The sequence below is a fragment of the Magallana gigas genome, chromosome 6 (assembly GCF_963853765.1).
Source record: "Magallana gigas chromosome 6, xbMagGiga1.1, whole genome shotgun sequence".
NCBI classification, from domain to species: Eukaryota; Metazoa; Mollusca; class Bivalvia; order Ostreida; family Ostreidae; genus Magallana; species Magallana gigas.
The window spans coordinates 8321883-8338816 of NC_088858.1; the positions used below are offsets into that span (position 1 = coordinate 8321883).

The 16934-nt window shown below is 35.3% G+C and overlaps 2 protein-coding genes across 20 annotated transcripts in view; both read right to left on the bottom strand.

Annotated features, from left to right (window-relative positions):
* Nucleotides 1-2160: 2160 nt before the first annotated feature.
* On the bottom strand, nt 2161-7301 carry LOC105340118 (uncharacterized). Of its 5 annotated transcripts, none has more exons than XM_011445994.4 (3): nt 7144-7301; nt 5402-5591; nt 2161-3457 (listed from the first exon to the last, which is right to left on the bottom strand). In XM_011445994.4, the coding sequence occupies exon 3, from the start codon at nt 3404-3406 to the stop codon at nt 2309-2311; it is 1098 nt and encodes a 365-aa protein (XP_011444296.3). In that variant the 5' UTR covers nt 3407-3457; nt 5402-5591; nt 7144-7301; the 3' UTR covers nt 2161-2308. The 5 variants fall into 5 exon arrangements, with proteins under 5 accessions (XP_011444296.3, XP_034326714.2, XP_034326713.2 ...); XM_034470823.2 differs by having other exon boundaries at nt 2161-3485; XM_034470822.2 differs by lacking the exon at nt 7144-7301 and adding an exon at nt 6093-6163.
* Nucleotides 7302-9002: 1701 nt separating this feature from the next.
* Nucleotides 9003-16934, bottom strand: part of LOC105340116 (sodium/calcium exchanger 1) — a 49507-nt gene continuing 41575 nt past the window's right edge. For 14 of the 15 annotated variants that reach the window (XM_011445982.4, XM_011445984.4, XM_011445981.4 and 11 more), the window contains 12 exons: nt 16751-16933; nt 16488-16650; nt 16116-16239; nt 15194-15323; nt 14897-14911; nt 14232-14322; nt 13927-14008; nt 11805-11927; nt 11488-11563; nt 11217-11370; nt 10953-11128; nt 9003-10703 (listed from right to left, as the gene is read on the bottom strand). In XM_011445982.4, coding sequence (XP_011444284.3) covers nt 10569-10703; nt 10953-11128; nt 11217-11370; nt 11488-11563; nt 11805-11927; nt 13927-14008; nt 14232-14322; nt 14897-14911; nt 15194-15323; nt 16116-16239; nt 16488-16650; nt 16751-16933 — 1452 coding nt within the window. In that variant the 3' untranslated portion in view covers nt 9003-10568. The remainder of the gene's footprint in view (nt 10704-10952; nt 11129-11216; nt 11371-11487; nt 11564-11804; nt 11928-13926; nt 14009-14231; nt 14323-14896; nt 14912-15193; nt 15324-16115; nt 16240-16487; nt 16651-16750; nt 16934) is intronic. The other variant, XM_011445980.4, reaches the window with a different exon arrangement.

Here is a 16934-nt window from a genome sequence, read left to right on the forward strand (position 1 = left end):
AACAAGTTGTCGTTTCCACTGATTATAAGTATTAATGTTGGTAACACAGATTGTTTATCAATTCATTTAATGCAAATACATACATTCCTTGTCAAAATTGTTTTCATCCTATTTTACGCCCTTTACATACTTATCAACGTTTATAAAATTTTGCTGCAATGTACCCGTCTTCGACCTTGCAAAGCCCACTGGTTCAGTGTGAGCTGTAACTACCAACAGTTGAAAGACTAGAACAAACTGATAAAGTATATTTTCATTTTTCCAAACGACAAAATTTAATCGGGTAGCGTTTTTAAAAAAATGTCAGGGAGGTTTCAGCAAGGTGGACCTCAACAATTAACATAACAAAGCATGAACAAAATCGAAAGCGATTGCAAATTTTGAAAAAAAGCCTTTGCGTAGTTGATTGGCACTTGGTTGAATGAGACTTTATTAAAACGAGATCATAGATTTTGCAGAATGTAATTATATACATTTTTCAGTATATTGTAGCTTATATTAAGCTTTTCCATATCATCGGAAGGACAGACAGAACAAGAATTGACGAGGTGGAAGGACGACAATAACGATGATATATACGTGTGCGTACTTCTACTCACTTTAAATGAATTATTTAAATGGAATATCAGAAACGTGTCAATTGTATACAGTCAATGCGCTCTTTGCTTATCAACACGGGTTATGAATATTAATAGATTAGTTACATCTCATAGGCGTTGGAACCGGGGGAGCTAAGGGGGCTTAGCCCCCCCCCCCCCCCCCCCACTTTTTTTGCAAAGTTAGACCTAACCATTAGGCACATAGCATCATAGAGGGTTCAGCCCCCCCCCCCCTTCCCACTTTTTCTCGCAGGAAAGACAATTGTTGCTAAATTTACCTTGAAAAGATGGAAGTCATAGGTATAGAACCATTTTAACAAGAGCTTGGACTTTGGGTAGTTGTGTCAAACAAAAACAACATTGTGACGTAGGCCTGTCTATTTCATTGAACTCAGCCCAAGCTCTTTGAAATCAACACGATTTGTCTGGCTTTTGAGTTAAGACTACGCAATCGGTGTATATTTCGCTTGACACCAGCGTCATTCTTAACTTGTTTTGACGCAAAAAATAGATTGTTACATCCTACTGAAAGTCCAAGGCCTTGGTAAAATGGTTCTAATAGCCCCCCCAACCCCCAACCCCACCCCACGGATTAGGAATTTCAAGATTTGGAGGAAAAAAATTTTGGTAGGTAAGATTTTTTTACTATAGGTATACCTTCCCCTTCCCCACGGAATAGGATTTTCACGATTTTGGGAACTACGTTTTTTTTTTTTTGCTTGTCAAGATTACTGAGGATGAGTCTAGCCCCCCCCCCAACTTTCAATTTACTTCCGACGCCACTGCATCTACATACATATGTAGCAATCATCGCCATTTTTGTATAACCCGCTGCATGACATGTAGATATTGTATATAGACAGCAATGATTTTTGACTTCATACCCCATTGAAACACCAAAGAAAGCAGTTCATTGTTAAGTTGATTAATCATGTAGTTACACGTTCATTCATTGCAGGACAAATTTCTTTTACATTATCAAAAATATGGAACCACGACTAGTTCCAACCAGCATGCTGCCCCTCTAATGTGTCGCATTTGAGAAACCAACCTGGTTATTGAATTAAGGATTTTGGTGCTCACTTTAACTTAACTAAAGTCTGAATGATCATTCAAATTTTTACATTCCAAGAGTCATGTTTAAGGGTTTGTCAATCGTGTTCTTTAAAAATTACATGATAAAAATAAAGAAAAGATATTGCCTTGGACGAAAGGTAACTATGCGCAGTGTACAGACTGCTGTACGCAGGAATGGGTTGTACATTGCAACGTCGACGTCACCATCGAAAACACAACGCCAGTTTTTGTACGCTAACTACTACTGGAAACCAAACACTAATCTCGTGTCATGTACACTTACAGCATTTGGAAACACGGGAACAATCTCGCATATGTAAACTACAGTACAATCATGTAGGACTTATACGGTCGGTAGAGTTTTAATTATAACTTTAGGCAAGGGTTTCTAATGACCAATGCAATGAACACAAACAAAACCACTGTATACTTCCATACAATAGAAGATTGGACAGATTCAGATATCGTTAATAAAAAAGACAAATTGTAATAAATGCATTTTATGCAATGTAATACATTTCAACAATAGTACATGATATTCGGAGCGAAAGATCCGTTCGGTATAAGTTTGTCTAACGATAGATTATCATTATGCATATTAGTGTAACAGTATAGTATCGACTAAACTGTCGTCAAACATCAAAACGTTCGATAACTTTACGTGATCTACTCGGCATGATGACTAGATTATCGGAGAATATCAGGTTGCCGTACACCGTAGTGGCGTGAGTATTGTGATTAACGATGTCAGACTCGGAGGCCGAGAAGCTACTCTCAGAACTCTCAGAAGGGGGCGCTGTGTTAGGCAGAGTGAACGACATCCAGGTGTTCAGTTCCTGTGCCAACTCGGCCTCTTCATCACTGGAACCAATCCTGGTAGAACTTCCGGTTTCCATCAGCCAATCATCGGGGTCACGTGTCTGTCTGTATGATTCGATTAAATTTTCGAGTTCCAATTCCATTTCCCGCTCATACGATCCTGTGTAGAGGGGTTCCGGCACATCGTTCCTAAACACATCGCCATCGAATTCAGATGACGAGTCAAGTGTAAAACTCGTCTGTGTTGTTGCTTCCGCTATTACTTGCTGAGTATTTTCAAAACTGGCGGTGGTTCTTTTAATGGAATTTATTTCTTTATACGTTCCACTTGATTTGGAAGAAGAGCTATGTCTATCTATGGTAGATATTGAACTTTTGAATTCGGGAACGATTGTAACAATTTTTGCAGATTCTTTTAGTTGTGCAGTGCAACGTGTAGTTCTTACTATAGAATCTCGTTTTCTTTGATCTTCGGAATTAAATTCATCACAAACAAAACTAGTAGCGTTGTATTCTTCCCTGAACTCTTCTTTAGGATTAACCAATGAAGACAGTTTAAATGAGGACACTGGAAAAGATAGAGATCTCCCCCATCTTGGCCGCTGATAGGAGGTTGAAATGTCAAGATAGGAAAGGTCAAGGTCAGGAGATTCGTCAACTGTACGCACAGTATCTATCAGTTTTTGTAAAGCATCTTCGCGACGTGGACATTCGGTACCGTTTTGGTGATTACAGAGTTTTGTGGACTTCCGGTCAAAGCTCTCCTGAATTTCTGTGGTCACCGTGTCTATGTCCCGGATGAGACGTTGTAGGTCCTGAACCATTGAATCCAGGTTATGCTGAAAGTCCTCCATGTTCTGTATGACGTGTCGCACCATTTTTCTCACACAGGTGCTGGTTTGACCGGTCATGCTAATCTTGACGATTATGTCAAGCGATAACCTTACATGTCTGGGAGCGGTCTGGAATAGGAAAGAGACAATTTACAATCTGAAAGATAAAAAACTATACCTTTAAATTAAAGAAGTAATGAAGGGATTGGCAATGGGTTTTTTTCTGATTTGTACTATTATTTACAAAGATTTTGATATTTGTCAATCATAATCATACTATGCATTTACAGAGTAAAGGTAGTCATTTATACTCATTTGTATATAAAAATACTGTTCAGTGCTGTCATAATTTGGGACTAAAATCCCATAATGTTAAAATTTAATTGTTTGGCTGCGATATTGTCAAATATCTAATTGAATTTCTTTCCATGTATATAAATGAACACAAATACGGGCGAATGTGTACGGACATCATGACAAATGACGCAACTAATGTCGTGGTGCTATTTCGTTCAAGCTTGTTACTTTCAATCAATGCGAGGAGTGATTTATGGGTGAAATATCTAACCTAATTAAAGCTGAACACCGCTCGTAAATAGGCACCGTCACACAGATACCTGGTATATAAACCCTTCGATTTCGTTACACCCGATTGCACACCTGAACCTCGTGGCCGACATGTAGTATTCCTTTCGTGGTCTTTAGATTTTATACATTTTTTCTTATCTTATGTTCATTTTCTGTTCGTAAATAATTCATTGACCAATTTATTTGATGTTAGTATTCTCCTGGCTTCAAAAAGGTGCGTAAAATTTGATAATTTCATCGCGACCGAGTAACACGGCGAGGCAAAATGTACGTCCACACAGGTGAGACCTCTACAGCGAAGTACTTTGAACTGTTTAGAGGTTTGTCCCTTATATAAGGGTTGTAGAGACAGCAGTGATTAAAGAGAAATATGGCGGACAGTGCCTATTTACGAGCGGTGTTCAGCTTTAAGGAAACCTACAGGGCCCAAACTTATGCAACGGCTAGGAGAAATATATGAACCGGGGAAAATTGCAAAAGATATGCAGTTTGTCTGCATATTGGCTTGCTGTATAATAAAAAGAAATCAATATTGCGGAGTATAGCCATTGACTTTTGTGTAAGATTCCGATTTTTTTTTTGTAGAAATAAAACAAGACTATGTAACATTTATTGTATGTTTGTCCGTGATGTTTGATCGACGTGTACTGGAAATGGAATGCATCTAAATAACATACATGTGAAATAACGACCATATAAATTTTCTCAGCAAATTCTAAGACAATTTGAATTGGAAAAGAAATTTAACCATTTGGTGAACAACTTTACTAAAACCAATCGTATTATTTGTAACTAAAATGTTCTCGTCTACTCTGCTGCTAGCTGACTGCACTCTGAAAGTGTTTGATTCTTTGAGTATGGATCGAATTACCCTATGTGTCATCTCATTACCACAGTCAGAATTGTACGTAAACTATTAATGAGGCAAACTCTATATCTACTATAAATGCTTTTTAAAATCTCTCTCTCTCTCTCTCTCTCTCTCTCTCTCTCTCTCTCTCTCTCTCTCTCCAGACACTATCGTATTACTTTACAATTAGAATTTAAAACTAATAAACACAGACATGTCACTGGTATATAAAAAACGGCAAAGCTAATAAGCATATCAGGTTTACATCAAATTTACAATCCAAGGATTAAATGCACCGTAAATAAAACAGGGAAGATAGACTTTAAAGATATTGCAACAAGAAATCGGGTACACTTCGGACAATGGTACTCTAGATAAGCACCGCTTAACTAAACCTCGGATAAGGTGTTACTTTTTGAACCTTCAAAACCAACAAATCGCGCTAAGGCGACCAATTGCGGCATTATCATCAGTGCAGAAAGGTTGCACCTCTTGAGATTTGTTCGTGTCGACAAGTTTAATCGCATTTTCGCAATTCAAGATTATTCTAAAACATATGTTTATGTCTTCGGAAAATGAATTCAGAACAAAGGTGTGTTCTTTAGTATACAACCATCTATTACTGTGTTTCTTACCTTAACGATCGGATTCTCTCCCCTCTCTTCGGGACCCAGGACTGCCTACCCCTGAACCACTTATTTCTGACGAATCGTCCGTTCCCCCAAATCCCCAACTTCCTGATACCGCGAAAATCAATGGAAGAAGCTGCCTCATCATTTCTCTCGCTCGTCTGGTCATGTGTTATGTTCCATTGCAGTATGTCGTCTGCCGAGAGAAAAAAAGTACGCTGTAAAATCACGTAAGAATTAAGTCGCGGAACTAATTCATCAGAAGGTGATTAAATATAGGTTATTACACAGGTATTGTTAATCTGTACAAAATACGTGTTCAAATTTTTAGTTAGTTTGACACAAATCCGTGAAAGTGATTTAATAAAACTCAGCTCCTTTTTATAAAGAAATCGCATACGAACTAAATACGGTAACTAATTGGGTATTGCATTTCGAATTTACAGACCTCTTTTTTGTATCCCCAACAAAAGAAAAAGGGCTCATTTATGTCTTAAAAATACAATCTTTATCTATGAAGAAATATCACAATAACGTTTAATTAGGTAGTCCCATTGCCTCTTTACTTCTGCTACACAATATTAACACCGAAACTAATGCTCGGTTAGCACGCAATGTGTATTTTTATCATAAATAACTATACTGCACATTTGGGCTATGTTTTGCTGGCAGATAGTAAAACTGGCTTATTGATTACCGTGTCCTGGGATTTCACGGCTACAAGATTGCTGAATCTTCAAATACTCAGGGAAATACTCTGGGAAATAGCAAATTCACCAACCCCCCCCCCCCCCAAAAAAAAAAAACTAAACCAAAAATCCCACTGCATTCTGACAACAACAAAAAATAACGTACATTTACAATGCGTTAATATAACAGAGAGAGAGAGAGAGAGAGAGAGAGAGAGAGAGAGCATTTATAGTAGATACTAGTATACTGTTTGCCTCGTTTCAGTGTGGAGTGAATGTATAACAAGTTCACCTCCCCCCTCCGTCTCCTTGTATATATTGACTGCTGATGAGTCAGAGTGCAGTAGACACTCTGTATATTGGGACTGCTGTGTAGGGGCTCCGTTAACCTGTCTTACCCGATCTGTCGACGAATGCATACATGTACATGTACATACTCGACGCTTCCCCACAAAGTAATCATACAGACCCAGGGATATTTCAATCAGAAATGAGGTATTATTAATAAACCCAATGACAGGATCGAAAATCAATTGTTAATAAATCGTATGTTTGTACTGTAATTATGATTCAAGAACTTAAATTTATTACCATTCATTGATGTAAGTGGGGGGGGGGGGGGGGGTGGGGGGGGGTTAACCAACGATTAAAAAGTCTCACAAGCATTTAAAAAACAAAAAAGCATGCTAGAAAATAGACTGAGGAAGACCTATAAGTAAGTCAACCTCTTACCACCCCTTCTTTCGAATCTTTTAACAGTGCCTAAAATTCAAACTATTTCCTTATACGACTATTTTTGTCAGTAAGATGCCCATCCTACTGTGATATTTACCTGAGCACTGTGTTTTCAAGAGCAGTACATATTATCCTATACAATTTTACACATTCCTCAGGTCACATGGTTGACTAGAAAATTAAGATTCAATTGAAAACAAGGATAGCAGGTTTTAAAAAAAATATCGGCGGGGACAATGCAAAGAGCGTGATTATTAACATTAATTTTGATAAATTCCCGTTTTCTGACCACAATATACAGATTTTTCTGTTGAGCAGACTTACCTTGTTTTTATACTGCTCACAGCCGATAAAACAGATGTCTCTTCTAAAACAATCGGTACAGTCGTATGCTCGAGTGCTCTCAGTGTATCCAGCGGAGTGCAGCTAATTGGAATTTTGACGAATTACGTAACCAACTCGACTTGTTAAAAGTTTTAAATACCTGAAATTGGGAATGACTAGAGTTATCTCTCTTGAGATAGGTCGAATCTTGTAATGTTCGTCTATCTTGAATAAGGTTGTCGGGACTGTGACAGATTAGGCAATAAGTCTCTCTCTATTAAAGAAATATGAGCTGCATTTTTCATGTTGATTTTTTTTCACTAAAATGTTCTTTTCTACTAAAATGACAAAAATATCATGGTTTTTAAATTTCTGTTAGCCATATGTTTGTGGAAAAGGCCGTTAAGAAGCCTTAGAGAAAAATTGAATTATTGTCGTCCTGTACAAAAATTGATTTGCAATATATTACTTAGAAAAGAAATATTTCCTTTGACGAAAATTAATGATTTTTTCAAACCTTATTTATCATAAAGGTTTAGGTTATATGCAGACTTATCATACTAGCAGGTTTTTGCAGCAAAATAAAATTCTAAAAAATACAGCTCATATTGCTTTAAGAGTTATCTCTCTTTTAACTTTGTCTTTGTTCCTTAAAGACTAAGGCAACATCACCCCACCTCCTTTCATGCAACTGAATAGTGTTCGACATTTATTGCATTTTACTGTGCACGCGGCAATGTAAAGCCAACGTGAGCGCCTTAGATGCATGCTTAGATTTAGGCTACATATCCATCCACCAAACTCATATGGAGAATGTTTTCTTGTTGGAAAGAAGGATTGTTATCAAATAACCTTATTATTAACGTGTAATAGTATTAATTTTTATATCAGTCAAATAATTTACGGATAACGTCTTCATAATATTGTCAATTCAAATCAACATAAAAGGTATATCTCGATATTGTTATATATAGAAGTGCGTCCCGTTAGTACATGTCCACGTAATAGATCCGGAGATGGACTGCATGATATATGACCAGACCCCCTCCACCTTTAGTTATCCTCTTGGGGTCACAGCTAAGGTCAGTTTCAAAGTATTCTGATCCTCTGCTTATTATCTGTCTTGTGTTTTAAATAATTCATTTGTAAATTTAATATATTTGTAACAATCGGACGATTACGCAATGCAAATTCAAGGGCATAGATTATCTAGACTAGATCATTTATTGTAGCAATTCAACACGAAACTGTCCCCATTCCAACCGTAGTATGACGGAGCCCGTCCAATGATCAGACGACAGCTGATGAAAATCGCGTTCTATCATCCTCACAATGTCAGGGGTCCCGAGTCCACTAGTGGCCGTGGAACGAGTGGACTTAAGACCCCTAACATTGTGAGGATGTCATTCTCTATAAATGGCCCAGTGGCTGTCACATCACAAGTCTTTGTTGACAATAACACCCTTTATACACAGTTTGACCGCATTCACTTCCCCATCATTGGTTATATGGACACCACTTATTACAATCATATCTCGGCACAACATATAGTTTTATTTAAGTAATTATCCCTCTATATTTCTATCAGGTTATTGTCCCTATTAGCAGCTAGATGCAAAATAAATTGGACAAAGTTCATTGTCAAAAGACACCCAAGACATCGATTTCAGGTGCTCTCTTCTGTTTCTCGTCAGATACATAATAATACATCACAAGAGATAATTCTCCCTCAAGTTCATTCTGTAAATCAACAATTGATGCAATCTTTCCGAGGTACACCCTGTTGATAAGGGATGCAGCAGGCTAATTCATTCTCAGCAGGATCACATCTTGAAAGAAAAAAACTTCAACAAAACAAAACGGATAATATCAAACTTTATTATCCATTTTTGAAACTCACTTGAACAATTTTTGTAGACAATACCTATTTTTAAAAAAGAAATTTGGAAATTGTTAGATCAGATCAAGCCATGAAATCACAAAACTTCTACATATACCTGTCTCAGAATCGTTAATAAAAACACACCAGATTGAAAGTTATCTTGTAACAACTGCTGACAATCATATAAATAATACTGAAGGTGATCACAAAGACATGTACCTCCTAAAGGATGTAAATCAGCAGTAGAAATTCATCAGTCAACGAACAGTACACAACAGTTAAATGCATCAAGATCTGTAGGAGAAACTCGCTAAATTAACTACACAAATAAGAGAAAAAAAATCTCACAACATAGTCGGTGGTTAACGTGCAACCTTGTACAGAGAAATACATTTGAACCACTCTTGCTCCCAGTGACAGCATTCAGCTCCAAACAATGAAATTGTAAGGAATTGATGTATACCCATTTTATCAATTCATTGTCTATTACATCATTGTTTTCTTCTATTTTGTATTCAATGGGATTTTATATCATAACGAGTTTGAATTGTTGGCCTTTGTGCCATTCTTGTACATAAGTACCAAGGAAAATCAAGACTTTATATTCAGGAATACAAGACTTCACTGATCTCTCAATATCACTGAGTATTTGGTGTTTCAATAAAACAATTAAAAAGTAACAAATGATAACATCAGACTCGGGTTGTGATTGCTATGAAACAAGAAAAATATTAAAATGTGTCACACAAGCAAAATAAAAATCAACAAAATAAATTCAATACTGTAAGATATCTCTTTGCATTTGTACCAAACATGCATAACAATGTAGAGAGACACATCAACAGACAGATGGACAAGTTAAATATGGTTCGTGTTGAACACTCACTCACATTCTACCACACAAGGACAATTTGTACAGTAAATGAGGTAATAATAAACAATGAACAATGACTGAATCTCTAACAACAGTATATATCCTCCTAAGTCAGCACTTCTCTCATGGTTTTGTATTTACATTTTGATAGAGGAATGTACATAAACTCACATTAAATTACAAAAATAAAAACAATAAATAGGTTATCACAGTTCGGGGGGATTTACTTCATAATAAAAAGTTTCCACTAAGTGTAGAATATAGCACTATGTGGAGATGTAACAATATCATACAAGATTTCTAATGTAATACTTACAGGTGTTAAGATAAAAGTAAAAATGCATAAAATAAAAAAAAATGCCATAATGTTCAAAAGTAACTTTGTACAATATACATTGTTTCTAAGGGGCCTTAATTCCATAAGTTAAAAACCTACACAGCAACACTGAAAATGTCCCAGTATCCTTATTGTGGTAGCAGTACAAAATCTTGTCTCATAAAGTTTCTTTTCTTTCATCCCCAAAATGCTTGCTGAAAAATCCCACAACTGTGTAATTATTAAAACCAAATGGACAATGTCAAGGAACTTTTCAGTGCAGGTCACGGTCAAGGTCCACCTGCTCAATTTTGGCACTCCCTGTAACAAATTACTTGTCATTGTTCAGCCTTTCACACCTCCCAGTCCAAGATTTCATAAGCCTTCAGACTGGCCAAGATAATGTAGATGGTCCACATGAGAAACAAGGTGATACTGCTACCCCACTTGATAAAAGGATTTTTACCTCCTAATTCTCCCCCGACAAACTGTGGAAAAAGAAAACAAAGAGTGAAAACACTGTTGAAACTGATGATTGCTATGTTAAATACATATATGCATTTATTTATCTGATTTGCTCAAGAAAAAGTTAATTCAATAATGCAGATCAACCATGATGTTTAGGATGAAACAAGATTGCATTTTGAAAGTGAACACATGATATAGTGAATAAATTATCTTAATTCACTTAAATCCACATAATACATGATTGAGAAACCTGTAACATTTTGTCATACCTTCCGCCTAAGCACCAGAATAATGATGCACAAAGCTCCTAAAGTGGAGAAGATGATGACACTTTGGGTCAAATTTCCTGAGGGTACTTTGTACGGTTTCCCATTGGCTAACCCATACATAGAACTCAAAACCCATGGCAAACCAAGACCAAGAAATACGTTGACACTGTTACTCCCTAAAAAACAATATAATGCATGTATAGCATATTATAGATACAAATAAAAATAGAGTTATATCAGTTTTTTCTTCAAAAAAGTATATACCTGTAACGTTTCCAATAGCTGCATCAGCATGTTCATCTTGCATGGCTGCCGTCCGACTGGCAAATGTATCTGGTAAACTGGTTCCCAAAGCAATAATTGTTATACCAGTTACGCTTGTTTTCAAACCAACCACACATCCCAGCAAATGCCCAAGCTGTTACAGACACAGAAAGAAAATGAAATAGCATAATTATTTAAAAACAATTTTTCATATATTTTATTTTCTCTTTTATTGTAATTACAGACAACTTTTACATCAACTGTGACTCACCTGTTCTATAACCAATGTAAGCAATGCAATGTATACTAGGGAAAACACAAATGCTGGCCAAGCACCTAATATTGTCCTACAATACATAATTGTTAACTTGTCACAATAGGTTGTTATATTACATTGTTGTTTTTTTTCCATTTTCATTTACAATATTTTTTAATCACTAAACTTGTTGTGTACAGGTACACTTAAAATAAGATAGTACAAATTTCTTTTCCAAACACAGATTTAAGTTATAAGAGTAGAATCTAAAATATAACACCCAAAAGGTGAATTCTAGCTATCATAATTCAGCAAACCATGTCCAAACTTACGTTGGTGGCACCATTGCTCCAATAATTTTCCAAAGGAAGGTAAGAAAGTGAAGTAGGTAATCAGAGAATGAAGGAGGAACGTCATTCCCGTCCTCATCCTGACCCCCTTCTATAGACATGGCACTGTAACAAGCAAAAATCAACCCACCTTGTAACACGCTTTTTTCTTCATTTCAGAGTTTCTAGCTGTTATATCAGAAGTTAGACAAGTAACTAATGAAAAGTAAAAATGAAAGATATTCAAGTAAACAAGAGGCCCATGGGCCACAAATCGCTCACCTGAACAATAGTCCTTGCATCATTTTTTTTCGAAAGGGTTTATTATGATGTGAACTCTTAATAAATATTGTAAAACTTATATATTTCAAGATTTTGCCATATATTAAACAATACATAAAAAGAAGATAATAACAATTTTATCTTTCGCATGTTGTCACTATTCACAATTGCTCCACCTGTAAAATACATTTTATTAATGTATAGAAAAATCATATGCTAGGAAAGGGGAAAACTGAAAAGCTCATAAAAAAAAAACTACCTACCCTATTTTAAAATCTGATGAAATAGGAAACACACATATTTGTTTTTCTTGCCTTATTAGCAGTGTCCGAGAACCTTACTGGAGTGCGACCATTTCTCGCCGAGTACCATTTCTCGCCAGTATATTGTGACGTCAGTTTTCGTATATAATTTTATGTGTTGATAAAATGACGCCACAATGTCCCGGCGAGAAATGGTACTCGGCGAGAACTGGTCGCACGCCAGTTATATAACAATAAATATTGTTCTTTATAGTTCATATTTTAAAAATAAGGGTCCATAAAAATCAGTCTAACAATTTTGATGTTGATTGGCCTGACAATTTATCGTAAAAATTGTTAGACTGCTATCACAGCTTAAAATTAAAATTATGTATACTCCAAATGCAATACAGTCATGCAAACTAATTATTAATAATAAACAAAACATTGAAAAACAAAAACAATTTCTTTTATTTCATTTTATGCTTGTCAAAATGTAGCATCAACATGATATAAACGTCTGTAGAACATCTAACCCCGATTTTAATCTTTCATTGCAAAAACAAATCGTAGTAACATTGTTCTCCGATATCAGTACCATTCATATTTACCAAGGTCGTGGTTGCACTTGTTTGATTCGATCGGTAAACTTTACAATTAAATTACGCAACAATTATTCCAATAATCGATGACAAATTAAATAGCTTTAAGTATAAAAAAAAAAGAATCTTGAAAACGCGGTGTAAAAACAAATGGCATGGTGATTATGCTGATAGTTTACTGTAGAGCTGAATTCGGAACTACGATTTACCACTATTTCATAAAATATTCTTTATATCATTCTTCGTTAAAAACGTTACTTTTATAGTTAAACCGGCAAATCACAAACTTTTCTTTTATCAAAATTGACGTCTGAAATCTTCTTCAAAATGCCGGTTAGTTAGTACAAACAAAGAGCTTCCGTTTCGTAATTCCGAATAACGAGCCCGATCTTATATAAATGAACACACGATCAGAACACGCTTACAACACATAGTTTGAACCCTTCTAAGGGTCCCAGTATTAGACTGAGGGTCACCATTTTTACAATTTAGAATCTGCCTTATATATAGAAGTTGTCATATAAATATTTGTAATATTGGAGCAGCGGTTCTTGAGAAGAAGATTTTAAAAGATACCCCCCCCCCTTTTTCACAGTTTCATGATTATTTCTCGTTTAAAAAGGGATTGCCCTTTGAATTTTACAATTTATAATCTCCTAAATATAATAATGCTTTCTGCCAAATTTCGTTAAAATTGGATGAGTGGTTTTGGAGAAGAAGTTGAAAATGTGAAAAGTTTACAGACGGACGGACAGACAGACGGATGGACGGACGGACGGACGACGGACAACGGGTGATCAGAAAAGCTCACTTGAACCTTCGGTTCAGGTGAGCTAAAAACTTAACTTTTAATCAATACCACAACCATCATCATCAACTGAAGTTTGAGTATCATTAATTAGAAACTTAATGATGGATACACAATCAATTCTTACATTGGGGACAAACAAAGGACTAAAGTTATTGGTAGCTCAATAATATAAACTGTTATATACTGACTTCCTGAACTGCCCTGGCCATGTGACGGGTTCATCCTCCTCCTCCTCCTTGATCACTTCAGCAATACGATCCTCTATGGATTCTGAAGAGAAGACAGTCTCAATTTAATAAAACTGTCAGTCTTTTAAATTACATTTATCTGCATTTCTACCAGATTTATTATCTTACAACATAACAAGCAACAAATTTTTATAAATTTCAAAATTTGAGATCAATTCACTGGTGTAAATATATTTGGTATTGATATACAGTATCAGCCTCTGGGTTTTTTATCGGTTATACAAAATGAAAAAAAAATAGCTTACCTTTGTTTATGTGACAGACTACAGCACTTCTATTGCCTATCTTGGCACCCAAACTTGGATTTTTTAGAGCAACAACAAAATTTTTTGATCCCTGTGAAAGAAAACAGCCTTTAGTTAAAATATACATATTTCTAAATTCTAAAGATTTTAGATTATTTGGAATCATTTGAATTCATGGTCTTTACAATATCTGTAGATTTTATGGGTTTACCACTCCCCTCACTCTCTAACTCAATCGTCACAGTATTTATTGTAAACTTGACTGATATAACAAATTACGCTTATAACGATGCAAAATAGCCCATCCCTGGCACTTCGTTATAATCATGTTTTATTGTATAAAGTCTGATCTACCCATGTGAAGTCCTGCTGATGTGATGACACCAAAACTAGGTGTAATGATTTACTAAATCTACTTGGTTGCTTGATCAGTACATTATATTTGAACATTACTTCTTTGGTGTAAATGTGAACACTAAGGGGTCACTTGAAACAGGAATTAAACAGAATATATTATGGGATAAGGTTAAATTATACAGGCAAGTGCTCCTGTAAACTTCAAAACGAAATGAAAATTAAAATAAAATGACTGTTAATTGGCTCTTTCCATATATCTTCTGGCAACAAATAATTTAACTTTGGAAACAACAGATGGAAATAATTACCATACTGGCCAAGTACTACAATAATGCAAATCAATCCTATATAACAGCTGAACATTATTACATCATTCTTTGTTTTTTATTTTATACTTTGAACTTGAATGTGATGTATGCTTTTTCAAAATACAAAAAACTTTATGCAATAAATATTACACATCAAATTTCGCCTTTAACCTTTATCACAGTATTTTTTGTTTACATATTTACACTAGTTGTAACTAAATATTAGCAGTCTCCAAAACCAACATATTTGTTACATCACATTAGTTGTAAAGCTAGCAGCCACTGTTGGCTTCCTACCTTAGCCTCCTTATTGATTTTGATTTCAATAGTTTTACTGGTCTCCTGATGTTTGAACTCCAGTGTTCCTGATGTCTGAATATAGTCCACATCTTTGGACAGACTTGAACCCCCTGTAGCTGTGCCATCACTACAAACATCAAATACATCTCACTGTTTATTCAAATATATATCATGGAAATTTTCATTTGTGTAGAAAACTACCAGTACATACTTATTGGTTTACAAACAAAACAATTTGTTAAAAATTGATAGGTAAAAAGTTTTACAAATGTTCATTTTTCTAATTTTTATACAACAACTGATTCTTAATTTTCATAAATTTTCACTGTCCTTCAAGGATAAATAAAATAATATTTGCTTATAAAATTTCCTTGAATGTAATCAACCACATCTTCAGAGTATTAATTTTCAAATATGCATATAAATATTGGTATTGTTTATATATGCTTTGTTTTATTTAATATCAAATACTAATCTTAACAAACTTCATAAACACAATTTCTAACATCAATACATACAACATTTTTCTAATAATCATGAAATTCTGAGTCAATAAAGCAAAAGGAGTTGATAGAACCATGACCATTTGAAAACTTAGATTATTGCTTTAGGCCACACCAATACAATTTCTTGTTCATCAGACATTTTCAGTAAAGAAGAGTAGAGCGGGCGAGCAATTGACTAATAAAATCATTATTTTTTGTAGCCAGTTAATTTGAGCAAACAGTTATATTTCTTCTATTTGTTTCTGATTTATAAATTAAAACAGAGCAGAAATAGAACAGAAAACAGCGCAGAATTTCCAGTGAAAATTAATAATAGTATTATTTGTATAGTTTGATTTTAATACGAGCGCGCTGGGTTCGACAAACAAGAAATTATATTGGTGTGGCCTTAGATGAGAATTGAGTAAACTTACATGGTGGAGTACTCCATGGTCACCTTGCCATCCACTCCATACTCTCTCAGCACTGTCACCTTCATCTTCCCCGAGGACAGGTCAGCGTAGGCATGTGGAGTCTCAAACTGGAACTCTCCAGGTTCTGAAAGACAACAAAGAAAACAGGTACTAGAGGTCACTATGAATCATAGCATCACATCTGTAGCCAAACTTAATAAGGTTGTATTTCAATTTTTGGGGCTATAAATGATATCTATTTAATTAATGCAGTTTTACATAAATATATATAACACCTAGTAAAATGTTTTAAAAAGAAATTCCTCCACATATTGAAGCTCAGAATGTGAATAATTGATTCTTCAGTTTAAATGCATATAGACTGTATTTTACCATCATCATCTACAACAGTAATCCTTGTAACACTGGGGTCACCCAAAGATGTGCCACTTGTAGCATTCTTTAGAATGACATAGAAATCACAATCATTCTCAAACTGATTGTCGTTGATGATGTCAAGAGATATTGTCTGTCTGTACTCTGTGTCTTTGAAAGTCTGAAAAAGAAGTAAATTTTACTACATAATAAGAGAAAGATTAGTCACATTTTACACAACTCCTAACTATTTTATTATCATTTTATGCGTTGACAATTACCAGAACCCCAGTCTGGTACTTGAAGTCCTTGCCGGCTTTGCCTGACCCCTCCCTGGTCTCAAACTCCACACTGACTGTCCCCTCAAAAACCTGCTCCATGTTGTGCTTGTTTGCAGGGTTGGCAGTGGCAGGGATTGAAGTCACTTGGGTGGAACCATTTTTGAAAGTCATTGTGTCTCCGTTC